Raw genomic sequence first — 26338 nt, forward strand, 5'->3', positions numbered from 1 at the left:
GACCAGGGCTCTTTAAAACCTAAAGGACATCGACAGACCCTGTTGAACACCAATGCCTAGCTCAGTACTCTTCCAATGAGGGGAAACAGAAAACACCAAAAAAAAACCCCAGCCAACAAACAAAAAAACCCCAAGGTCTCAAAGCTTATTTTAATTATTTAGTGCAGGCAGGAAACAGTGAGGTGGTAGAGATTGGCTCAGGTTTGGTGCAGGTTTTGGGCAGTAATATTTAGCTTCCAGTTCTTATTGGGGGGACACAAGGAGCCGAAGTAATTTCCTGCTATAATGGTTCATCATCCAGGCTTAACAGCTAGTGAACAGTGTTACCTGCATTTCAAGTAATACCACAATGGTACAATAAACACATGATCTCTCAAAAAGCAAGACACAACACCAGACATGATACTACGTGGAATGTGTGAGAACTGATCGTGGAATGTGTAAGAACTAATCACTGTAGTTATGTTAATGTTTACTGTTTTTTCATTGTATTAAGCTAAGGAACCAAATGTGTTTTCCATGTGGTATGCATTTTGTACAGTTGACCTAATTAACCTCATGTCCTTAAATGCTTACTCAGCCTATGCCTTATGTAAATGTACCAGTGTATATATTTATACACACAAGCTCACATGTAAAATCAAGTGCAGTTTATATACAATACACATAATGTGTTACTTCATATAGTAAATTAAACCCCAAACATAATCACATACACATGTACATGTCCTGGCTGTGTCCCCTGTGATTCCAGCAGCGTATATATCCATTTCATGGCCAGCGTTCTGTTCAGATTTCACTGAAACTTGAACAGAACTCATTCATCTTTAACCTGTTTTCTATAATAAATATAGGAAAAAAATATAGAAAAGTATCTTCAGAAAATGTTGTACTTGTTCAGTGAAAAGAACACAATTAGTAGATTGCTTCTTACTACTCATCCACGCAGCTGTACATGCCACTGAACTATTGTTCCAGAAGACTGATGTTATCAGATTCTATATTTCTCTTTGGCTTTCTCTTTCAGAATGCAGATGTGCTAGAACAAACAACAACTTCAGTCAATCTTTACCTTCAAAGAAAATGCAAGAATGATTTTCAGTTAAATTCCTAGCATTGTAAGGAAGAAACAGCAGACCAGTAATCCTTGTGAGCTTGGGTGCAAGTTTACTACTTGCAGTAAAATTGAGATGTTAAGATTGCTTCCAAGTTCATCTGTAATTCATGATTTGTACATTCTGAAGAGGTCATTTGTTCAATTATTGTATTTTTCATATTGCTTTGCAATAGCATAGATATAGTAGACTGGTTTGTCTTATTGAAAAGACTTGCAAGTGAAAAACTTTTCCACTTAACCAGATTTAAGGAAGTGCTTTTGAAAGCTAAGGAGGGAAAAAAAATCAGCTCTTTCTATCAGTTATGCTCTTTCCAAGCCTACTACTCAGTGCAGCCAAAGGAGACTATAATGGAACAAAGAAAAAAAAGATCTTGATGGACATGTTACACAGTGTAGGAAAAACCTTCACACACAGTCCACACATAGCCATCTTAAAGATTTGGTTAGAAAAGAGCAACATAGGATTTCACAAAACAAACGTCAAATTAATCTGAATTACTCTTTTCAGATGGGGCCAGCAGACTGTACGCTGCCAGCCAACCTAGAGGATTCAGAATATCATCCAGGACAGCTGGGCCGTGGGGCTTGTGGAGTAGATTCATAGAAAGGTAAAGCATAAACAAATTCTTGTGCATTGACATTGACTTATCAGATTGGCATGTTAATAATGTTTTAGCCGTTTTTGTGGAAATTTCTAGTCAGATTTGAAGTTTTGTTAATTGTTGAGAAGCTCTGAGTATAAGCTAATATTCTTGCTGGTTACCTGTGGTAGAGTTGAGGCACACGTATATGTACTTACATTTAGATCTCTGAAGTATTCATTGTAATCAAGAGCATATCCAACCACAAATTTATCTGGAATTTCAAAGCCTATATCTGCAAGAAAATACAGTTCTTTTTATACTTGGGTGGTGTAAATAGCTTTTAGGTACACAGATTATATTCAACAAATGCCTGAGCTGTGTAAGAGTAATACCTAACAAATACATCATCTTGCTTTCAAGATACTTAGCATGCTTCTTCGAGAATCACAGCCATAAATTGATGACAGGTTAGAATCTCTTCCATCATCCCCATCAGTTAGTAATACAATTAAAACACTAAGAAAATGCATTTTTTAAGAACAAAATAATTATTTAAAACCTACTTATGAGATAGTTCTGGGAGAGGGAGACAAGGAGTGAGATTTTACGTGTGTAAAAGTACATGCACTGCAACTCTAGGGGTTTTCAGTTTGAAAACAAGGGTCAAAGCCAAACAATACAACGTTAAGCTTTGATTCTGTTCCTGCTATCCAGTAACAAATAGCCAAACCTGCACTCAGACCAACTGAGGAAAAAAAAAAAAAAAAAAAAAGGTGGTGATCATGAGGTTTCAGCATGGGATAGCTGGTTGTCAGTTTGCAAATCTTTATGTATTTTCTCGCAGTTTCTCTTGGCCTTCCTGAAACCCATATGCCAGCTGTCGGACTTACTGCAGGAAGTGAAATTTTGAGGTAGTATTTTAGACAGCCAGAAAAACACAATACTTACAGTCTGGTCTGTAACCTGGACTTTGATTTGTCCTTTTAACAAGCAGGCTGTAAGGCAGAGAAGGTTATGTTTTTTAAAATATGTCTTGCTGTAAGCTGTATGCTTCACTTCTCCCACCCTTGCCCATAAGCTTCTACAATCATGCAGTTAACACCATGAGATTATTGTAACAGAAGGAAGTAGTGTTCAGCCCTATAACTGAGGAAGAAGTGAAGGCTCTGATCTAGGTTCATTCTGAAGGTCCACATGACTCTATTGTTTTACATTTCTCTTCAATTCTGTATCCCAAGTCATTATCTTTTCACATGCAATGTATTAGCAAACTTGGGACAGCACAGAAAGGTAAGCAAGTTCAAGTGGCATGTAAAGATTTTAGTGGGGAGGGAGGGAGAAGAGGACAAGCTGAGCAATGTCACTACAATTTCTTCCACAAAGTCATATCCATTCTTGCTTTTCCTGTGTACTTCTGAAGAAACCAAGAACCTCCTGGACAGTCACTAGGAGGAGCATAACTGGTACATAAAACTAGAAGTGTTGTTTCAAAGCACCATGATTGTTTGGCAGAGGCAGGGTTAGTCCCAAAAAATTCCTTTTAGAGATCATCTAAAAGCAGATCTAGAATGCCACTTGAAGTCATCTTGCAAGTGCTAACAAACTCTTAGATTCTGAAAACCTGTATGACAGGATATTAAGAAATATCCTGAGTATTGTCATTCTAATATTGAGGCAACTGAGGTGGTGTTAAGAAACCTGTGGAAAGAGAAAAATTTCCTTCAGACATGAGGAAGTAAGAATCAGAGAATCCATCAGACTTTATGGACTATGCAAAAAGAGCCAGAAAACCTTTTTTATTCATTTTAACAATTAAGGTGGTAGTGCATATGTAGATTTCCCAATTTAATAAATACTTAGTTTTTCACCAGCTGGATAAGGATTGCTTCCTGCTTTCACTTTCTCATCCCCCAAAACAAACAAAACCAAACACCCACCAGCATACACTAAGTGTTCACCTAAATGATTTTGCTATCTCTTATTGTTAAAATAAATTAGTAAGTGTCTGTATCATTATACCTTACAACTTTTACTGTATTTGGTTTGTTTTCTTTGAGTTTTGAAAGTAGTGCTTTCATTGTTCTACCAGTCTCGATAATGTCCTGAAAGAGAGAGAAAAAAAATATCTTCTAAGTCTGAAATAAAAACCAGACTGTCAGTGGATTAATTTAAAGCTTAAAACCCAGTAGGCAACCCTGGCAGCACTGTAAATTAATTGTTGTTTTATATGCAATAGGTATTGTGAAACAGGGAGAAAAAAATCCATGTTGTTCCCTCCCCCACTACTTCAATCTTTACTTACCTCTACTACTAAGACGTTCTGGAAATGATCATGTAAGGAGAAAAAGAAAAAAAAATATTTACATGACAACATGTAAACATTCAATGAATTATACAGCCAGGAAAAGTTTGCACTACAAGTTTCACTTACAAGTAAGTTGCAGTTGATTTTCAAAGGAGCTTGTCACTTTACTTTTAGTGCTTTCTGAAGTCTCTAAGTATTTATGGAAGCATAAAATATTGTAAGAAAGCCACCTATGTCAGGTTTCATATATTATTCTATGTATAGCAATAGCATTCTAGAATCATACTGCCTTAATCAATTTAAGAGAGTTAATTTCTGGGGGCTGTGGGATAAAATGTGGAATAGGATCTTTAGAAGTATTTGGTACTGATTGCATAAAGTTTCTACTGAGGTCAGTGGGAATTTCTCACTGTTTCAAAGCATGGCATTTTAAACCGGTGTTAAGTGGCTGTAAATGTGTAGTATCAAAGTATTAATAAAGGTGGACTTCCTGGTAGATACATAAGAACTGTTCTTTCCTCTTAAAAGTTGAAGATGCTAGTTCATACCTTCCCATTTAGTGTAGACAGTTCCTCGCCAACAATACTGATTTTTTCTGTAGGTGAATCATTCTAGAACGAGAAAGAAGAGAAGGAAGTCACATAACACATACTCAAAATTATTACCTTGTATGTGTATGAATGGTGTGCTGCTCTTGCTTTTCACCTATCAAATGACACCTGCAATTGTGCACAGCACTCCTTCAGTAAAACAGCTTTTATGTTGCTGAGAGCAAGAGGAGAGTGTGAAGTATCAGTGCAGACAGATAGTAGTGTGGAACAGGAGTACACCCATATTCATGGCATAGACGCCATTGCTTTCAGTTATTTTTGTTACCACAGATTTGGTTTAGAATTCCATGAAAAATTTATAGGATATTGTAAACTATTGTATTTAGCGTGGGGTAAATTTTGATCAGTGCACAGACCGCTAGCCTTCAAAGAGGGGAAAAGATAAAACAGGGAAAAAAATAGCATAAGTTACTGCTTTACAGTAGTTGGCTCAGGCCAACTACAATTGGTTGAGGCAGAAGGTACCTGTTCCCCAACACATAGATTATGAAAACTGGTCTCTCCGATATTATCTGTAGGAGTAAAAAATAATGCAGAGAGAGACGATAAGCAAGTCTCTGAAGCTAAGCTCTTCTCCATGCTCCCTCCCACCAAAGGGTGCCATGGTAAAGACAGAGCAGACCCTGTACTGAGGCTTTGGGCTAGAGAGGATGATGTTGGAGACCTGACCCTGGCTTTGTCATGTTAAGTGTTCTGCTGAGTGTTCATTCCAGTGAATATACGATACCCATCTGATCTTTGGGGCAGATTGGTAAATCAGTTGCTCTTCAGTGTGTAATATATTGAGTTGCTTTAAACAGGATGTATGCATAAATTCCATTTTTGTGGAGCTTTTATGTAAAATACCAGTATTCAGAATGTGTCTGTGAGGACAGTCAATTTTCCAAAGAAAAGAAAGTTGCTTACGCAGTAGCTTTTTATTCTAACAAAATCCACAGTAATAGGCACAGATTTATCACCATTTTGATTTAGTGCTTTTATGTGGTCCAGCAAATCAGCAAAGAATTTATAGCCTCCTTTAAGGACACAGAGTGCAACAATGTGATGGCTTCCCATATCTTGCATGATATCTCTAGCCAAACGTTCCGTCCTGGAAAAAAAAAAACAAAACACCAAATCTTGTTAAGTGTTTTTGTATATCATATTTGTTTGTATATTAAGCAATGTCCAAGTCAAAAATCTGATCTTGCTGTTAGGTTTTTATAACTAGCAAATTGTGACCACATTAAGACCTATGACAATTACATATTTGCAGTTTACAAGATGATGCCTAGTCGATTTGACATACTGTTGATTTAAACCATGTATCTAAACAAGGCAGGATAGGAAAGCTTAAGGATATATGAGATAACATGGAAACTTAACTGGGGTTTTAGAAGAATCCTCTTCATAAAACTCCTCTTGTATTAAACTCTAGAATGTAAGTTACCATGTTTCTCATGGGCCACGGAGGATAGAGCCTCAGCCTTTTCATTTTGAAGGAAATGGATCATTGGCATCACTATTGCCACTTGTCATTGTTTACCCTTATACCTGTCGAGGATGAGTCCATGAGGAATGAAGACTCTTTCTAAATCTTCTTCATAATGCTTGGGAATGCAAAATAGATTTTTATTATAGCCACTTTCTTCATCTCTTATCTGCAAGTGAAAGGGAGATAGCTCTAAGAGTAAGAACAAAGCCATACAGGAAAAAACCTTCCAGTCTCTGATTATGCAGACAAAGACTCCTCTCGCCACCCCCACCCCCAATAACGTTTCAAAATAAAAATACATCTGAGAGTTTTTGACCCTTCTGATAGAACAATTCACAATCTGTCTGATAATTCAGGAACTAGTGTGCTTGTCTGAGATGAGAATGGATAGATAACTACTTTGCCTCAGTCATTATAAGAGAAATTCTCAGCCATTATCAACTCAAAAAAAACCCAAAATAGTACTCCTCTTTTATTATTCATTTCCCCTTCTGTAGAGCACAGTAACTAGCTTGTGTGGTAGGCAAGCAAAAATTAAAATTTAAGACAAGCAGATTGGAATAACAGCTTGCTGGTCAGTAGGTGACTTTAGGATGCTGCACTACACTGACCATCATTTTCCATTGTGTAAAAGAGAAAATTCTCCTAAGCATGAGTTCACAACTGAACTTTTAACAGAGGCGCATACCAACCATCAGTGGTCTCTGATGACAGGGGAAAAGACATACCCCAAAGGAGAAGCTTTGAGAGAGTAGTGGGAAGAGGAGAAGCTGCAGAGTGCCCATAGGTGGGAACCAGAGACCAGCTGAGCTGCAGTTCAGCTTGTTGCGCTGTTTGCCCTGCTATCAGTTTGCTCCTCTGCGCAGTTGGGGAGAAGCCATAGCTACTTCCTGTAGATCAGGGCCTTAACACTTTTGCCCTCAGGGTTTAGAATTACAGTTCATTCTTCAGCACACTGGCTCCAGGCTGTTGCATCCAGAGGTGCCTGGATGTCTAGAAGCTACATATTCTCCATTTGGGCTTCTTTTCTGACTAGTCTTTTGGCCCCAAACAGATCTGTGTCTTTGGATTCTACCACCCTACAAGACCAAAAATGGATGCTCTGGTCTTTGTTCATTTATGACATGGTGGTATAATGGCAGGCAAGAAAATAATATAATGAGGTAGAAACAATTGTGAATCAGAGGGCTAATATGTATTAGAAATAAGAAAAAAGTCTCAAATCAGGGAGATTTTGTCACATCTCATATTGTCATATTATTGTTAAAAAGTACAGAACTGGTTGAAAGAAAAATTCAAAGCTGGCTCAAAGCTTCACTGGTGCAAAATAGGTTAACTAGACACCAGTTGCATTCAACAGAACTCAGTACAGTGGCTTGCTAATGGACAGCACAGCTATGAACTAGGCGGTAATAGCATCAAGTATTGCTAACAAACAAGTAAACACCTGCAAACTGTTTAGGCAGATGAATTGGTTTTAATTCTCCTTTCTTGGCATAGGAGAGATGAGTGCTTAGGAAGAAAGGAAAATTGGACTGTAGGGAACAGGAGTAGGTTATTACTTGCAAAACTCACAGTAGCCACAAGAATGAGATAATCAGTTACTGCTGCTTATTTGAAATTGGACATGAATAGCCTACTTCATTTAAAGATAAAACTAGAGAGACAGGTGTTAACAAGAATTTCAAAGAACAGATTATCATAGCACAAGGCAGTGCATATAGAATCTCATCCTGGCTGAACTAACATGCTCTGCAAGTACTCAAAGTTGATAAGCCTTGATGTTCCAGGGTAGACTTACAGAAAAGCCTTGTAGTTGAGCATTGTTTAGAGTGCCAGCAGTACTGTTTTGCCTGGTTTAGTTACTATTTTCTGTATAGTTGAAGTCAGCAAAGTGAAAGCTTAGGTGAATGATTGTTTTTAAATTAAGTTTCTTTGTGCATTGTTAATCTTGGAAGAGATACTGGCAGGTACACTGGTATCAGCCGTAGATCAGGCTAGACAGTAGCATCTGTGAGTAGGCTTTAATGCAATGCAGAACTGCTTATTGTTGTTTGTTATATTAACCCAGTTTGCCGATTTGAAATGGGCTAATTTCTGCCTGTGTGAGGTTGCTAGTGGTGACAGACAGAATACACATACAGGATATGGGATTCTGTCATCAAGAAGCAGTGATAATAGGACATAATTAGAAGCATTGGTTGAAGCTAAAAGACAGTGTTTATTTGAGACTACTGGAACATATAAGCATCGTTTTCATTTGGAGTACAGAGAAAGCACCTTTAAGAATAGCTACTGATAAACTGTTTAAGAAGTGCTGTAGAGTGGGTTGTTTGTTTTATTGGTGGGTTTGGGGTCTTTTTTTAATTTTTTTTTTGTGAGATCATCTCTATTGCATTCTACATAATTGCAGCTTAAATGCAATGGCTAAGCTACCTGCTATTTGAGCAGTTTTTCTTTTGCCCAATCATGATACTGGTTGCCATATTTAATGGACTTTAGCCTTACAATTTCCTTTTGCAGTTATAAATTGGGCTTTCATCTGTACAGCAAGTTAAAGTTTAGCCTTGTTGCCAATGGATTTATTTTCCTGCTGCATTTGATGGCAGGCATCACAACTGGTTCAGCTCGGGTGAGGGATGAACTTTGTCCATGTTAATGTAACTGTTGAATAAAGCTAATCTTGAGGTATACAGGTGGGCATAGTGATTACTGCTTATAGCTACTCCAACAGTGCAGTTTAGTACCTTTCCTTAGGTTAACAACTATGCTCATTGACACTACTTTGGGCAAACAATGTCTGCTACATTAATATCTTGTTTGTTGCTATGCTTGAAGCATTTTTTAAGGTCTGCTGAACCTTAAGGATTGTATCAGTTTGAGCACCACATCACCATAGCAACATGCTGCATATACCTTACAGGCTTACAAAAGCATTTGTATTGTGGCACATGCTAAATAATACAGTAGCATCCCATTATAATAAAGCAATCTACTAAACTATCACACAGTCATTAAATTTTTAAATCATGAGCTTATAATTTGAGGTGTTAGTCTTTTAATTTAGATTCAGTCTCATCTGTTGTTCATTTACTTATGTAGGTTTCTGAGTTTGAGAGAAAAACAACAGAATTGACTACAGTATTTTTTTACATTAAAGACATTCATAAATAAGTATTGTTTCAGCACCACAGAATGAAAGGATATGAATATAGATATATTAAAGTCAAATAAGTAGTCATAGATTTGTAAAAAAAAAAGTCTATTAAGATGCCTCTGTTCTGAAAGCCAGTTTTACTCCTGAGTAAATACAAGAAACGAGGCCCTTCACTAGTCAGTATTTCTTGTGTTCTACAGTTTTTGCTGAAGCTAAACTCTTCCCCCAGACCATAAGATCCCTTCTATCAAATAACTAAATATGAGTGCATTATGTGTTCTTACCTGCAGTCCACGAGCCATAATCTTACTTTGAACTATGCTTTCGGAGAACGGGTTGGTATTACTACTGCAGTTTGTCTTGCTCTATTTTCATCTTGTAGACAGATCATGACCTGCTTCTAAAAGGTCAAAATTGCCATCCTTCATACAGGAAGCATTACTTCCTTCTACTAATGCACTGACATCACAATCCCGGGCTCTCGCTTAATCAGATTAACCAGAAATAAAATAGGCATGAGCCCTGCTGCAACCAATCAGAGTAAAGATATGGGGAACGGGGGAGATGCGGAAAGGAAGCTCATGAATCAAATTAGTGGGAATGACTAGGTAGGGTGCTGTTTTTTAAATGGAAAACACAAATTAGATATTTGATTGTAGCAGATGGTAATTCAATGGTGTACATGTAGAAGGTAATTTTCTCTACCAGTTTCTTGCACAATGTTTGCACATCCATTGTGGTAATAAAGTCTGCATATTTTAAAAAATCTTGTGCTAATTTGCTGTCAAAAAAATCAGTATTTGAATAAATAAAGTCATAGTTTTAAAGATGCCTTGAAGCAGAGGTGACTTGGAGCTGTTAAGACATGGTGAACCCTCTCTGACATTCTTCTAGGTCATCCTTTCATAAAATGAGGGGGCATAACATGCTTCACATCATTTAAAATCAAATCGCATTGACATTCACTGTAATCTGATTATTTTAGTGTACCAAACTGCACTCTTATCTGGGATTAACATGAAAGTCTTAGATTTCTAAAAATTAATCCTACTAAAAAATAAGCTAAAGCTACCTTGCATGCAATGTGCTACAGAATGTTCTTATCAGATTGGGTACATTTTATTAATCCAACTAGTTTAGTTTTTTCTTGGGGAGAGGACATACAAATGAAGGAAGATTTTTCTCATGTCCTTGTAGTCTTATGCATGTTCTTCAGATTGTAGCTGATAACACTTGGGATAATGCAGAAATGCTCTGTCAAGTGGATTAATGGACATATCTACAACTTTCAGTGATACGTTAAATAGCAGTACTATTTGGGAACTGTTAATGCCTTGAGGCCACTTGGCTCCTATTTTACACAGTTAGCAATACATTCCTTCTATGAATTCCTTGTTGTATTCCCTACCTTACATATGTGAGTTCCCGATCTTGTGAAAAAACTTGCTTTTCTAATTTCTAGTGTAAAGTACTCCTTTATAGCTGGTAGTAACTTGTGTTCAAAAACCTGGAGAATTTCCACAAAAAAATCCTCCTTTGAAAGGAAACATTAACAAAAATTACACATGTACACAGTGATGGCTATCGCTTGAGCAAAGACACTTTCCCTTCCTTATTCTCAGGTGTCAAAATGAAAGCGAACAGCACAGCTGAGGAACTCATGCAAGCATACATTGCCTTTATAAATGTATGAAAAAAGAGAGAGAAAGAAGAGATTGGGGAACCCAGACTAGTTTGTAGGTTTCCACTCTGCTGAGCTTTTCAACCCAGTGTGATTTAGCTGTCTGGAAAGGATGTTGGTGCTCTAGAGAGCCCTGAGAGGATGATGCCATGATAGAACATGAAGTGCTGCAATTTTGCTCATACCAATTGCCCGTGTATCACACCTATAGCTTTGTATGACTAGTTCTAGGATTTAAATAATCTTTTTTTCTATTTATTTACAAGAAAAAAAAAAGTAATATCTAGGTTTCACGTTTGTTGATTCTCATGTACTTTTCCACATTTAAGGAGAATTTAGTGTCGCTATGCTAAAATCAGCAGTATGGGTGAGATTACTTGTTTTAAACCTCTTTCTAATGAAGGGACTAATTACTGGCAGTATGTGTTTACAATTTCCAACAGTCTAACTGAGCACAGTTACTGAAATTACAGCGAAGATATAAATACACTGTGCATATCTGATGTGTTCTGTAGCACCCAGGTTAGCTCTGCCCTTTTTTAAAATACTCTGGTTTTCTCTATATTACGTAATGTTATGCTTGCTTAGTCTTTGTGTAGGGGAACCTTGACTGCAGATCACACATACTAGGCAGCCTTAAAATATTCTGAAGTGTAATATGTATGCTTTGGTTTTCTGTAGTAGGAGACCACCTCTGTTATGTAAATTACTTGTATGAATCCCTGAAGTCTTTACTGGAGGCAACTTTGATTCCACATTGCTCATATTTTTTTTTAAATTATACACTGAACCTTGCAAATCTTTGTGTCTCCTTTAGGCACTATAATGTTTGATCTGTTTTGAACTGGACCCAGTTCTAAAGTCCTGATTAATTCTGTTTCAGGAAAGGATTGCAGAAAATCCCTCCCACTGACTTTATTTCTGAGTCTTTGCTGCATTGGGAGTATTGTCTGAGCTACAAATGAGCACTGACTTTTTAACTAGAGTCCATGTTTAGAAAGAGCAGAAGAGTTTCATTCATAAGGAGTACGTGCAAATATATGCATGTATTATATAATTGTATTACATTTTCTTAACAAAGGCTGATTTTTCTTTAGAGGAACTGACAACAAAAAATACTGTTGTGACATTGCTTCATGATGTGGGCATCTGTTCAGCTGAAATGAGCTTCCTCTAACTGAACTGGGAAAATAGGTCTATTCTACTAAAATCCCCATAGATGGAAAATATCTTACAGGCTACCATGTGGCCTCCAAAATTTTATGAAAGGATTTGTGGAAGTTAGTCAGGTCAACAGCCCACGTGGGGAAAAATATAGATTTTGGAACTCTGGGAGGCTTGGAATAGAAAAGTTTAGTGTTGGGAAAAACATACACTTGCTTTATCCTTTAAGCTGGTTCAAGAAGCCTCTGCTTACTCCATCTGAAACTCAGAAAACTACTTTCCAGATCATATTTGAATTAATATAAGATTGTCAATAAATTCCATAGAACCATGATAGTAACCACATACTGCTATCACCTGGCAAATCCTTGAAAATCCAGTAAATATGTTAGTTCTTTCAATTAGTGGGCTGAGATTTGCATTATGAAAGTTACTGCTACAGTGAATGTCTTTATTGTCACATCATGAAGAAAGAAAAATTTGCAGGTGAAAGGTTCATGCTAAGACAGCCCTTTGTCATTGCTGAATAATGAAAATAGAATGTAGCCAGTTGTCATCCTTGGATGGTTTCTCCGTTCTAAATCATGTGATCATACTCCTATAGGAAAGAACAAAAGTTTAAGTGTGTAAGTATTTTTTCCATACAGAAGCCCCAAGTCCATCTTTTTTAAAGTTAAATGTTTTGAGGAAACTGGTGCACCAAGCAAGTTGGGTATCAATCTGTTGCCCTCCTCTAAATTACAGGGTATGGAAAGAGCCAGTAAGTGTAGCCCATACAAACAGACTGGAGATTATTAGATCAGTACGGAGAGCTTGGTAAAACAGCAGCCAGTCAATACAGAACAACACTGTGCTTGCCCTTGTATCTATTCCCTGAATTACTGAATCAGTAATTAGGTTTTTCTGGACATGATTTTGCTGTTTACATACCTAGGTTTGTTAAACAGTTTTACATTGTATTACAGTTTAAGTAATGGGTCTTGAGACTACTGCAGTAATTTTAAAGGTCCTCAAGAAACATTGTATAGGCACTAATTAAGTTCTGTCAGGCATTTCCTTGTTATTTTTTTAAATCAGAAAGCAAATACATGATACTGTAGAACAGTTCCATTAGATTACTAAAACTTTACAAATCAGAGAAAGTGTCCACTAGAGGGAAGCCTCTACCATGGAAGACAATACTTGCCGAAGGGGAGGAAAAACCTACATTTTATAAAGCAAACTTTCTAGACTAAGAAACTCTGTGTTCAAATAGTAAGTACACAGATCTCTCACCGAAATGCAAACACAATCAAGTAATTTAAAACAGGCAACTTAAACATTTACGCTAGTTCTGAACTGGTATAATTGTGGATTACAGGAAAACTGCTCTGATTTGCACCACTGAAGACTTGACCCATGGGCTCCATGTTCCAAGTGGCTGATAAAGTCTTAAATTAAAACTGAGCACTTGTATTCAGTGACTGATGTGTTATTAAGAAACCTGATTAATACACTTTGGAATGGCTTGACTTCAGTAATTTGGAGCCCATCCTAAATCTATTTTTGTTTGGCACTTTTAAGTCTTAGATAAGACCAGCTGCTTAGCTCATTTGATAAAAAGCTGTTTGGAAAAAACACACTGCACATCCTGTGGTAAACAGTGCATGTTTACAATTACAATTTAGAAACAATTTCACAATTTTAAGCCTTCATCGTAGGTACTCCTCTAGATTATGTAGCTGTTTTACATAGAAATTGTCATGCTAGGAACCTTCAGACTTTCCTTGGTTGTTCTCTGTCTGGTCTGAATATGAGATTTTTAATATTTTACTGAAACAGAAAAGTTGTCTAAGTCTTGGCCAATATTGGATATTTGTAAGTGTTGTGCTTGAAGAGTCTTCTGCTTTTACAACTCCTCTAATATCCCCAGCATCTAGCACAGACTGATTGATGGCAGAGATTGAAGGAAACACCCCTGTAAAAAGTGACTGAGATTTAAGTTTGAACAATTCTTGAAAATACCCTGATACCAGTTCTTAAATAGATGAATGACAAATTCCACAGACTTAGACATTCTGATTGCTGACCTAGAGGAAATGTACAGTATTTCTTAACAAAGTCTAGTCTTTCCAGCTATAGCGTAAATGGTGGAGTGACTTTGTGAAAGAAACCTTTATATACCTTTTGCTACATTTGTTTTGTAGATAGGAAAAATGTTTCTGTCTACTGCACTGTCTATATTAGAAAGCCATTTTGAGAGAGGATCTGGTTAGGACTGGGGCAATAGAGCAGAGGCACAAGGAATCAGGACTTCTGGATTTTATTCACAGCTCTGACACACAGTTTATTTGCTGTACGACTGTGGCCAATTTATTTTCCTGACTGCTCCTGTTGTACCTCTGACCTTCCTACGTGCCTGCTTTTCCCTTGTTGCCTCCTGTAATCAGCTGACCTTAGTTTTCTGAGACTTCTTTCCTGTGGGCTACACAGGTCATTGTTATTTTTGGGAAGGTGCCATTTAAGAAACACTGTTGCTGTCGTTAGCTAGTGGTCAAATTAATGATTTGAGAAAAGATTGTGGTCTATTTACTTGAATGTTAAAATACAGTTGTTATAGTATATGTCAGCGAGCAAACTAAGTTGCTCCGCAACTGCCATAGTGTCCAGCGTGTCTGATCAAGCTCCCACCCCGCAACAGCTGGATGAATTGTTTTACCTAGGGAGCAATGGGTGGTCCAGGAAGCAGTCTGCTCTGCTCTCAGGGAGCTGGACTCATCTTCATGACAGAGACGTTTAATAAAAATATTTGTTAAACAATGGCTTTATCTGAGTGTGTGATCACAGCTGTTTTATTTTAGCAGTGTAACAGCAATAACAATTAAATCCATATTCCTCCTTGGATATTTATTTTCCTGAATTCATTCTTAGTGCGGTGAAAGAATTTGGTGTGAATTGCCGAGTTAAAACAGAACTGCATGTAGTGGATTTCAGATTACTTGTATTACCTTTGTATGATTTTTCTATAACTTGAGACCTTAAAACAGTATAAAAATACATACCACAGAGAGGTCACAACTTAAAATGTTCTAAATTTCTTCCCTCTAGTTTTTTTTTTCTAATCACTATCTTTAATTGTTAAAAATTGTCTGTTCTGCAAAGCCACATTTGACTATTAGAAAAGCTAAGTGCCGTCTTCCCATAACAGCATGTAAGAAAAATGTGGATTATGCATTTTGGTTAAATAAAAAAAAATGCTCTTCTAAAATACCATGCAATTACTGCATTCAAGTAAAGATAGCTCATTTCTAAATCTCAGTTTTATAAAACCAGCTATTTCAGTGTTGCCAATGCCTTTTGTTGAGATGCTGTATAATGAAGATGACACTTTTGTATGAACTTGCTGAGAAAGATTTTACTGCTGCTACTTATATTTACTTGTAGGCGATTCCAGTGGTTGGCAGCTGGCAGTGAAAACCACCATTAGTGTGAATTAACTGTGCAGGCTTGCCCGCAGTCTAAAATGGAAATTCAGCGATTGTCAGTACTGAAGTTCGTAAGACAGTTCATAAAACAATGGAGGGAACAAAGTGAAAGCTTCTGTTACTGATTCTCAGGCTTTCAATTCTTTCCTCAGATCTCCATCAAAGCACTCCAGTTACTGCCTGTTGAATCTTATGGCATAGATGACTCTTTGGAATCTGTTTACATAATTGAGTGTCTGAATTCCATAGGGGGCCTGCGCCATTCTAAAGTCAGTAAATCCTAGTAAAGATATTCATAATCCTAGAACAGCAGAGCTTGGAAGAGGCCTCAAAAGATCATCTGGTCCAACACTTCATGGGAAAGGGAGCCCAGATGAGATGATGTAGCACCCCTTCCAATCGCATCTTGAAAACCTCCAGTGACAGAGACTCTACCATGTGTGTCCCTGGGGAAGTTGTTCCAGTGAATGATTATTCTCAATGCAAAAAAAAAAAAAAAAAAAAAAAAATCTTGTGTCAAGATGAAACTTCTCCCTGTGCAACTTGTACCTGTTGCCCCTTGTCTTCTCCATGGGACAGGTTGTGAAGAGGGAGCCTCTGTCTTCTTTGTATCCACCCTTTAAGTATTGGAATACTGTAATGAGATCCTGGCTGGGGAGGTTCTCTTCTCCAGGGAGAAAGCTTAACTCCTTAAGTCTGTCCTCATAGGGCAGGTTCTCCAGCCCTTTGATTATCTTCATGGTCCTCATTGGACCCTCTCCAGTATGTTATACTATGCCTTTTTTTCACTGCTGAAAACTTTGTCTTTTTCTACTTTCAGCACTCATGTTTCATGTCTTCGCTCTCCTTGCAAGTTTTCTCTTATTCAAGTAACAGGAGAAGAATCTTCCTTGTCCTAATATCCTGTCACCTTATTCACTGAACTCGTTTCCAACTGTTTCTTGCATCTCACAAGTAGTACTATAGCTCTTCCGTTGTAAAAGCATAATCTCATTCTCTTCATCAGCTACCTTCTTTCTGTTCTCCCATCACACATCAGCTCTACTTTCAATTTACTGAGTTATCTTCATAAGAAATGTTAGAGATCTCATTTCTTAATTCTGCATTCACAGCAGCTTTTGACCTGGTTGTCTTCCTCCTCGAACACTTGCCCTTGTTTTGCTTTTGAGTTCATTGTCTCCTTCCACTCAGCAATTTCCATTTTCTTCTAACATATTTTATTTCCTCTCACATATTCTTTTATGAGCGAAAGCTATAACACAAAAATAAGCAAGAACTACTTTCAACATAATTCACTTTTATCCCCATTAGAGATAATAAAAAGTCCTTCCTTAGTTGAAATGAATGGATTGTGCCCTTAATGCACATCACACTATGTTTTTATATTTTGATATATTACTGTTATTTAGTTTTTTATTTGGTGCTGCAATGGATGGTGTGAATTATTGTATTGTTGGAATTATTGTATTCAGTTATTTCTACTAGAGTCCTCTGCCACAAAAGCCTTCAGAGATTCAGAGTAGTTTACCACATTTCTCTCCTGCACATATGCCCTAATTGAGGTAATTTCTTTTTCTTCAGTCTTATAAAACCTATATCCCAGACTGGCAGATTTTATATATATTTAATAGGTATATTTTGCCAGCCTGAAAACTAAACATGGCTGGTTTGTGGCACTTGACAGCTGTTACTGAAACAAGACAGGAAGTTGGAAAGATGTTATGCTGGAAGCTTCTTATGTTTAATTTTGGATTACTCTCAAGTAAATCCTTCAGTGTTAGTAAAGTAATTTAGATTTCACATGAAACCTCCTTAGGCAAATTTTTTTAAAAGCAGTAATTCTGAAAAAAATTAAGTTGTCAGCACTGATATTTCTGAAACTGATTCATTTGCCCTTTCGAAGATCTTTTGCTAGTGTTTAGAAAGGGTACAAGAAAACAGTTATCATTGTAACAGGTGTCTTCAGCTCTGCTTTCCTTTTGAAGTCATCATTCTAACCTAGTGTTTGTTTAGGTAAAATATATTTAAAGTCTTACAGGTTAAATCTCCTGTCATACAAAGTCATAGATGAAATACTGTTTTATTCTATGCAAACCCATACATTTTACGTAGGGCTCAATCTGGAATGTTTGCTAGAAGCCATCTTATTGAAATCAGATACATTTTTAAGTGACTTAAGCAAATCAGATATACAACTGCCAGCATTTCTGAAGATACCAGCCTTCCACTGACAGCCAGCTTCTATTCCCAGTTCATCAGGTTTTCAGGCCTAGGTGTTCAACTTACTTGTATGTCACCTCTACTCTGACCCGAATTTGAAAAATGACTGTAATTTCATGACTACACAGAAATTAGTAGGATATATAAAATATTTTTAATGAAACACATTGTTTCACAGTTTCCATATGCTATTATAATGGCTTTGATCTGTGGGAAAAGTAATAAAACCAGAATCTGAATTGTTGAAAATTAATGCAGTTCTGTAGTTAATTTTCATCAACTTTAAGATGTGTATTCAGATAGTTAAACCTATGCCATAGTCTGTTTAAAAAGTAGAATTAATGTTATCTAAATTTTAACCCTTAAATAGTACTAATTTACAAAAAATAATAGTTAAGGCTTGTGCTTGTTTATATCATATTGTTTTGTTTGAAAGAGATTGATACAATTCAAATTTTTCATTTATAAACAGTCTTGTTTCATCTAGAACTGTTTATGCAGTTTTGACATATTGCTGGACTGGCATTGCTCTTACATGCCCCAAGCTCAATGAAATTAATTTCCTATTCATTCTTATAATGACAGTGAGTGTGTTATTGAATAAGAACAAGTTAGGCTTGTTTTCAGCTCTTCTAGAAGCACCTTGGCTCAGAGCAGAAAGCTTGTACGTCATTAAAAAGATCTTCCAAGCCTATTAATAAGGAAGAGCCATGCAAGTTTTTATGGCACAGTGGACACAGCAACTTGATTTTCACTCTTTTCAGCCATTCACAATAGTTTGTTATAATGAAGCTAAAACCCACAGTTGAATATTAATGAAGGCAAACAGCATACATTCTTCACTCCTTAACTAGTCTTTTCCACATTTCATTTGACTGTATGCCAAAACTGACATAAAACTAATAACTAAGAAGAAGCCATCTTATGTAACATTGTGTGATGTCCTCATGTGACATGGCAACTTACTTTTCTTTTTGCTTTGTTGCTGTTAACATGCATTTCAGAAAGTGCCATTCAGCACTGACTGAAAAAAAGATGACTTTGTAGAAGATATGATGCAGCGGTAATCAAGAGAAACCAGAATGTGAGGCTGTGGGATCAGATGCTGGCTGAAGATCATTCAGTCTAGCCACAAATCTAAAAATGCACCACTGCATGGTAAAGCTGGAAAATCTTTAACATCTTGGCTTTTACTAACAGAAAAGAAGAAAGTTAAACTCATGGGAGACAGCTGTGATAATTCTGGTCATTTCCAGACATTTTAAATTTTCATTATAGCAATTATTCTTTTAATGATATTCTTAAACAGCTTCCATTTTAAAACATCATCCACCATGACTGGCTTTTCAAAAATTCATTTTAGTCAGTAGGGGTACAATTTAGGAAAGCGCAAAAGTCTGCATTAAGGACTATCCCTACTGAAGGCAATAGCTAAAGCCATTCTTCAGGCATGTACTAAGGCTTTAGTGTGGCTTCAGTCATGGAACTAAAGAAGTTAGAATGATTCAGGCATATAGTAAACTGGAATGGGAAAAAATCACACATGCAGCTTTGCAGCCTCTCATCTAAGAGAATGTCTGTGACAGCTGCACTGTGGAGCACCAGAAGGGAGGGTTGTCTAGGTGTCATAGGTAGAAACTGAAACACCAAGATCTTCGCATTTTCAGTTCAAAAAATTCCACAAAGACACTGTCAGTAAGAGGCTGTAATACAACGTTTTTGCATGGATAATATGGTGCATGTAGTGTGTCCACCCAGGAAAAACAAGACAAGATATTAAAAGAAAAATAGGTTTTGGACAGCTAGGGGGTATAACAGTACTCTCACAGTTCAGTTTTGATGCAGTTTAGCAGTGACCCTGTTAGAAACAGGCTACATACGACCTCTTGGAGAGTCTTTATACTGTGTATCCCTGCTTCTGAGGGCTCTTGCTAGCTCAGACCCAGAGTACAGAAATGTAAAAGAAATCCTTTTCCATTTGTTGTATTGCCAGCCCAGAGGCACAGCCATATAGGAAAAATGTCTAAGGACCGAAATCATTTCAGCTGGGGGCTGGGAGGTAGGCAGGTGTCTGGTGGCTCCTGTGACTTATCAGAACAGTGCAAACTTCAAAATTGAAATGGGCCTATAAATGAAATTTTGCATGTAGCACCTTCTGAGAAATGTGAGATAATACATGCAAAAGATAATTTCAAAAACATATCTAAGGAACAGGAGTGAAAAAAGAATATCCAACAAATAATTTATATGGTGAACAATTTTTCTGTTGGTTCTAAATTTAACTTGTTACATTGTATGACATTAATTTTTTATTCCTTTCCCACAGTTTTCTTCAGTGTTGATTCAAAGGTAATAAACGGGTTTCCTTTCTTTTTGAATCATATGTTTGGTTCTCAGGTTTTGTGCATAGATACTAATTTGTGTACTCATTGAACACCTCTGGTCACTGCCTTATTGCTATCCAAATAGAAGACTGAGTTCTACAGATTGTCTCTGACAGACCTGTACTGTAGTACAGGGACTGACATAATCCCTTTTAGTCATAGTTAGTGATAACTTTGGGCCACATTCTAGTATCTGTTTAACTGACACTACAGATAGCTACAGTTTTCTTAATAGGTTTACTCATTGAATAAGGGGTTAGTCTGCCTGTGTAACAACAATGTGTATATGCAGAGTATTTGGTCTTACAAGATAGATTGAAAATCCTATCTGAGGAGCAGTCTGTGACTGCACATGTTGAGGTGTTACCATGTTAGATATGTGCCAAAGGCAGATAAGGTTCTTGTTTCAAAAGCAAAAGGAAGCAAGAGGTTTTTGATCAACTTCGAAATGTTTGCTTTTTCCTATGGGCTCAGCTAGCTCAGCTTTTCAGCATACAGTGAAATTTCTGTTCCTTTCCTGGTTTGTTCAGTAACTTCTCTATATACCTAGACTGCATCCTCTGCATTGCTCAAGGTGCAGACACTAATTTAGAACCAACATCATATTGTCAGCCAGGAAGTCAATGTCTTATTTTCTTTCCTCTTGTACAACTTCAGAAAGTACAGCAAAAAGGAAATAAAATCAAATCAAAATGAGTAATTGCCAGCTTGCTAATACCCAGTATGAACAGATACAGAAAAGATTGTGATTAAATCTAGGGAGGCTAGGCTGATGGCTCTTGAGTCAACTGATACAAGACTGACATTTCTAAATGTATCTTCTCATGTGCACTGTGGAAGTTTGGCCTACCAATTCAAGGTTAAGTTCATAAAGATATGTGTGTGCCAGGCTCTCTTATTTCCTATGACTACCTCTGAATTTTTTGTCTTTATTCATTTTATGGGAAGCCTCTTTTCCTCCTACTCAGATGATAGTGAACTCCTCAGGATGGGGACTGTTTTTGGCTTGTCAGTAGATGATCTTAATGTAAGGTGATCTTACATTGTAATGCAAACAACTAATGACAAGAGTACTACACTGGATGCAACTCAAGAGCAAGAAACTAATTGTCAAAGTATCAGGAAAAGATATGGAAGCTCCTTTGTGCATATACTATTTTTTTCTTGTTTGCAATGCTTAGGGAATAAGAAAATTAAGCAATATAAATCAAGCAGTATTTTATAGTGGTATAACTGTGAATGCAGTTAATTAACACAGGGAAAAAATATTCTAAAAAGAATGTTGGACATTCTGGTTAAATAGATGATAATGCCTTCGCTGGCTGCGTGACAATCCCCAGCACAAGTTGTCTAGTATGTAGATTCCACCACAGAGTGACTCGTTGCCATAATTCATGTAACACAATACAATTTTATCATTCTTCCAATAAAACTAACTTCAGACTGGGCTTGTAGCAGAGCATTTATGCTGGCCTCTATGCCCCAAAGGTCGTTGTATTGTCTGCATGAAATGTTCGAGTCATATTTGAAAGAAGAGTAATGGGATAAAAATGTCTTCGTTGGAAGTGTTTGCTTCCCTGGAGTGCAGAAGCTCTCAAGTACTTAACCATAGTTCTGTAGCAGATGGTGAGCAGCCAAGCCACTATAATGGGATGACAATCTCTAATGTCAACATCGGCTTCAGGGATGAAAAACAGTTTTTTTGGAGAGAGGTCTCACTTTCATCTGCAGCATAACAGTAAGTGTTCAGCAGCATTTTAACTAAATGGTTTTATTTTCTACAGCAAATAAAGTGTGTATTTAGGATAGTAAGAATTATAATCGTTATGCATAAAATCTGGTTCTACTGGTATCAGTGACAAGACTACTTGATTTCAATGAATCAAGATTTCACCAGTCCATTTAAATGTCAAATCACAATAGCAGGCATTTGTGCTTTGAGCAGTATCAATAACATTCTGGATATTCAGTGTATTAGCACCGACAGCATCCAAATTAGGTGTTACTGTGAATGACTGTGTATCAGCATCCACTGTATGGTTATCCTTGTGCTGAATGACTCAGTTTTAAAGTGGGTCATAGCAGTTCTATGAGACGAATCATTCTTCAGCCTGAATCTGTGGAGATAGTACGGGAACAGCATCCGTTTCCCCCCAGAATAAACAATGCTAGAGGAGACAAGCTTATGCTGAGTCTTCATTCTACCACTTAGAGAAGAAACACGAAGTGGAATTCATACAAAAACATCACTAAAGCAGAGCCAGACTCAACTGCAAGTTGGTTTTGCTCCCTGCCAACCCAAACAGGGAGCACCGTAGTCACTTTAACACGGAGTTCACTCTCAGCTTGCTGAGTCAGCTGAGAGCAGGGCATCCACAGTCCTCTCTGGCAGTACAGCACACTGGGTCTTCAGCTGTAAGAACAGTGTACATTGTGTAGAAGTGTTTTCTGAGCACTTCAGCTCTGCAGATAACAGAATGTACCTGCTATCCTGCTTAGACAGGGCATGTGATGCCTGTAACTGTGTCCTCCCACTGGGAAAATATTCTGTCACAACTGACTACTATTCTGCTTTTTGCCTATCAGCTGGAGTTGCTGTTTTCAGACTATGATAAAATGCTTTATTCTAGTTTTGCAGCAGAAATACGTATATTCCCACATCCTATCACAAACACACATGTACACAGAACACTGCTGCCTCTTTAGTTTAAGTCAGGGAATGAAGTATTCTAATATCAACATGCTCATAGGAGCCAAAAAGTTATTATCAGTAATAAGAAGATAATGTTCTCTGTGCAAAGTTTATTTTAACCAGAAAGATCACACCTCATCTTAGTTTCTGAGGTGGTGGGAAAAGAAATTATGCTTGCTGGATGAAATCTGAAATGGTTTCACTGTGAAATAGCTGGAAGTCACAGGACTGGAATGATAGGAGCAGAAGAGCAGAGGCCATTCTGGTTTGGCATGAAAGAGAGAGAGAGATGAGGGGCATGGAAAACATAAAGATGTCTGAATAAACAAAGGGCTAGACCTCAGCTGGAGTAAATCTGAGAAGATGCAATGAATTCATTAAAATGTAGTGTGGTTTACTCTAGGCCTGCAGACTTTCCAGGGTTTGATCTAAATCATACAGTGATTCTTTCAAAGTTTATCCCATCACTAATTATTTGGTGTATCTAAAGGTCTGACATTCACTTTGTGAGGCTTCTGAAGAACTGATTTTACCAAGAAACCACAGGATTCAGGGTAAAATTTTTTAGAGTGTTCGTGTCAGTGGTGTTTTTTTCTCTTCGAGGTTTGCTTTGTTCCACAGCTGTGGTTTTATTGGGAAAAGTCTTCACATAGCATCTGGTTTTTCATTGCCTGTTCCTATGATGATTGCTTGAAAAAAGCATAGCATTTCCAAGTTGCAAGTGAAAAGTGTGTGCCCTGTCAGGAACATTCCCTTACCCTTCTTAGAGTGCAGGAATGCTCCCCAGATCCTGCTCAGAGCTCTGATTTTATAAATAGTGGCCAAAGTACAAAAGGCCAAACCTAAACAAACCTGAACAGAAGTCTAAAAGCTATAAACCCAAGCAGTCTATAAGTTAAATGATAAGATTCCACAAGATGAAGAATTCAGGAATAACAAGCATGTAAGTTCACTTGGTAGCATGTTGGAAATGTGCCACCTCCTGCAACTGGTAATCAAATCCACGTGAACTAGTGGTTTATGACTTAAGTAATGTGAAATATTTTCCATCTACTGTATTAGAAGCTAGATTAGAGAAATCAAAAAGACAGGTTTAACTACTCATGAAAATAAGAAGATAAAGTTGTGTTTTCACAGACATTTCCTTTGCAGTAAATCAATGTTTGGCCCCTTTTAGTGTGCTCTTCAGTTATGAGGGAGGAGGTTACCTTTCATTTATCAGAGGCACCACGATATTTCTGCTCTTGGAAATGTTGATGTGAACTAGACGTGTCTCAAACGGAGTCTTAATTTCTCATTACATTTCTAACCTTCCAGCCTTTGCTGATTCCAAAATAAGGAATTTTGAAATGTTAGTTCAAAAGCAAAATGCATCCTTTCAACAGTCCTCTCTGTTTAGTCAGATAAGATCTGTGCAATTTTAATGGAAGCCTTCCAAATAGTTGGTGACCCGCTGATTTTTATTTTTTTTTCAGTTGGCAACTGACATAAATAAACCCAGGTCTGGACCCAAATGCATGTTTTCCTGAGACTTCATTTTTTTCTTTTTTTTTCTAAATTTTTGCTTGGCAAGAGATAAAAACGTGTCTGTAGAGGAGTACATTTTATGGCTTAACTTTATCATCATGGGAAACTAGATGAAGTGCCCCTAACGTAGCATAGATGAGATGCTGAGCACAACTCATTCATAAAAGTTGCAAGTCTCCAAAAGAGGACTGTAGTGATTTCTTAAAATTCATAGCTCTTTCAAGTCTATTAATTACTCCTCTAAATGAATGCAGTTGTTAGCACAGTATATTGTTTGCTGTATTCAGGAACAGAATTGAAGCAATATTAAAACCTCTCATCATGATAGCAAAATTTAACGAGGTGAGGCTGTGAGCTCCAAACCATGTCAAACTCTAAGAACTGGAAACTTCCCGTGGTTATCTTAGATAACCATAAGAAAGCATGCGGAATCATGTGTATAATTTTGTGGTAACAATGTTTTATTACTGTTTTTTTGCTTGTAACTAGTACATTTAACTTAGCTGTTTATGCAAATAGTTTGATTTAAGTAAAACCTTTAATTATATTCAAGTCTGACTTAGGTTTAATTGCCCCACAGTTACAGATGTTAGTTTTCTCATGAACTGAATAAAAATATTAAATGGCATGCCTTGAATAAGATAGAAGCACAGGGTAGAAGCTTGCTCAGGATCCTTTAAAATAGCTGCACTTTTACATAGTGATGGGCAAAAACATTATTTCCAATGTGTAAAGAACTGACTGCAAAATGTATTCTTTTGGAAACGTGAGGGAAATAATAAAAAATTTCCTCATGCAAATTTTCCAACTAAGGAAAAATAGTAACACACCACAAGCTGTTTTAAAGGTTGTTGCTTGGTGTTTAATTAGTCTTAGAAGGCTCAGTAGGGGGAGAAGAGATGGGGCAAGTTGCTTGAAAACAGTAACTCCAGAACTGAGGTAGTATTTTAATTGAGCAAAAGATCTGTAACATGTAGCCTGTTTTAGCATTATATGGGTCAGTAACTATCAGCTGTCATTGGAAAGGGACATGATACAAAGGATGATGTAATACAAAGTAAATGTGTGTAAGTTACTTTCTAGTAAAAAACCTACATCAAAGCAAACCTCATAGAAATGAAAATCTGCCATGCCAAGTGCTCAATCCAAACCCAAACTGTTGTTTCACTTTGTTGGGTTCTGGAAACATATTTCCCAACCATTAATTTATATCATTAAGTACAGAATACTGTATAAAAACAGTGCACAAACTTGTACTGCTTAACTGAGACATGGTATCACTTTCCCCTGCAATTTTTATTTTAATTTCATGGGTTTTTTCATCGTTTTCTAGAAGAATGCTGCTCAGCATTGGGGGAAGCATCAGAGGAATAGCATAAATCAAGACTGTCCCTATAGTCCTTTAATTCCAAACATCAGGATTAAAAATAATAATAATTAAAAAAAAAGAAGAAAAGTAAGCTCCTTATTTGTGTGGTGGTGTGGTGGGCTCAGATCAGGCCAGACCAAAAGCCCACCAGGCTTCATTTGCACTTGTCTCTACAGAGTTAAATTTCTTGCTTTTACTTCTTTATAATATTAGTAGTCCAAGGGTGTTCACTTAATTTCTGAACTATTGTGCTGGGAGGGGTCAGCCAGGTAGCATCTCTTCCCAGGCCTGCGCACCATCTCAGTGAACTCGAAATGATGTCAGCATCTTCAGGAACTAGAGACCCAGAAATACCAAGTTTAGCAAACCTGTCAGCTGTGCTCTGGACTAAGCCTTTAAATGTCTGTCCTGTGCTTTTAACCTCCTTAGTCTCTCAATGAACTTTTTCTTTCCTTCTTACAAAGTCTCTTCAGCTCATAGTGAAAGGATTACATATATAATCAAGAATTTTCACTTCTAAATGGTTTTTTGCTCATTGTTTGAAAGAAATACAGCAACAACTGAAAGATAATAGTTTCTGGTAGATACT

The 26338-nt window shown here is 37.1% G+C and overlaps 2 protein-coding genes across 3 annotated transcripts in view; one reads left to right on the top strand and one right to left on the bottom strand.

The window, feature by feature from the left end:
• Positions 1–26338, top strand: part of ADAMTS18 (ADAM metallopeptidase with thrombospondin type 1 motif 18) — a 485565-nt gene that overhangs the window by 194411 nt on the left and 264816 nt on the right. Inside the window, exon 2 of the mRNA XM_080410687.1 lies at positions 1305–1725. The gene's annotated coding sequence lies outside the window, so the exon portion shown is untranslated. The remainder of the gene's footprint in view (positions 1–1304; positions 1726–26338) is intronic.
• On the bottom strand, positions 935–26338 carry LOC308073042 (hypoxanthine-guanine phosphoribosyltransferase-like). Of its 2 annotated transcripts, none has more exons than XM_080410776.1 (9): positions 9533–26338; positions 6151–6257; positions 5524–5707; positions 4555–4617; positions 4004–4021; positions 3721–3803; positions 2650–2696; positions 1917–1993; positions 935–1039 (listed from the first exon to the last, which is right to left on the bottom strand). In XM_080410776.1, exons 1-9 carry the CDS (start codon positions 9548–9550, stop codon positions 992–994), a joined length of 645 nt encoding a protein of 214 aa, XP_080266902.1. In that variant the 5' UTR covers positions 9551–26338; the 3' UTR covers positions 935–991. The 2 variants fall into 2 exon arrangements, with proteins under 2 accessions (XP_080266902.1, XP_080266903.1); XM_080410777.1 differs by having other exon boundaries at positions 935–1072.

Source organism: Falco punctatus (genome assembly GCF_963210335.1).
Source record: "Falco punctatus genome assembly, chromosome: 14".
Lineage (NCBI taxonomy): Eukaryota > Metazoa > Chordata > Aves > Falconiformes > Falconidae > Falco > Falco punctatus.

Coding starts and splice junctions, on each gene's coding strand:
- LOC308073042 (XM_080410776.1), bottom strand. Junction 4,618..5,523: donor TTAGAATAAAAAGCTACTGC/GTAAGCAACTTT, acceptor TTCTCGTTCTAG/AATGATTCACCTACAGAAAA. Junction 1,994..2,649: donor TCCAGGTTACAGACCAGACT/GTAAGTATTGTG, acceptor ATTTTCTTGCAG/ATATAGGCTTTGAAATTCCA.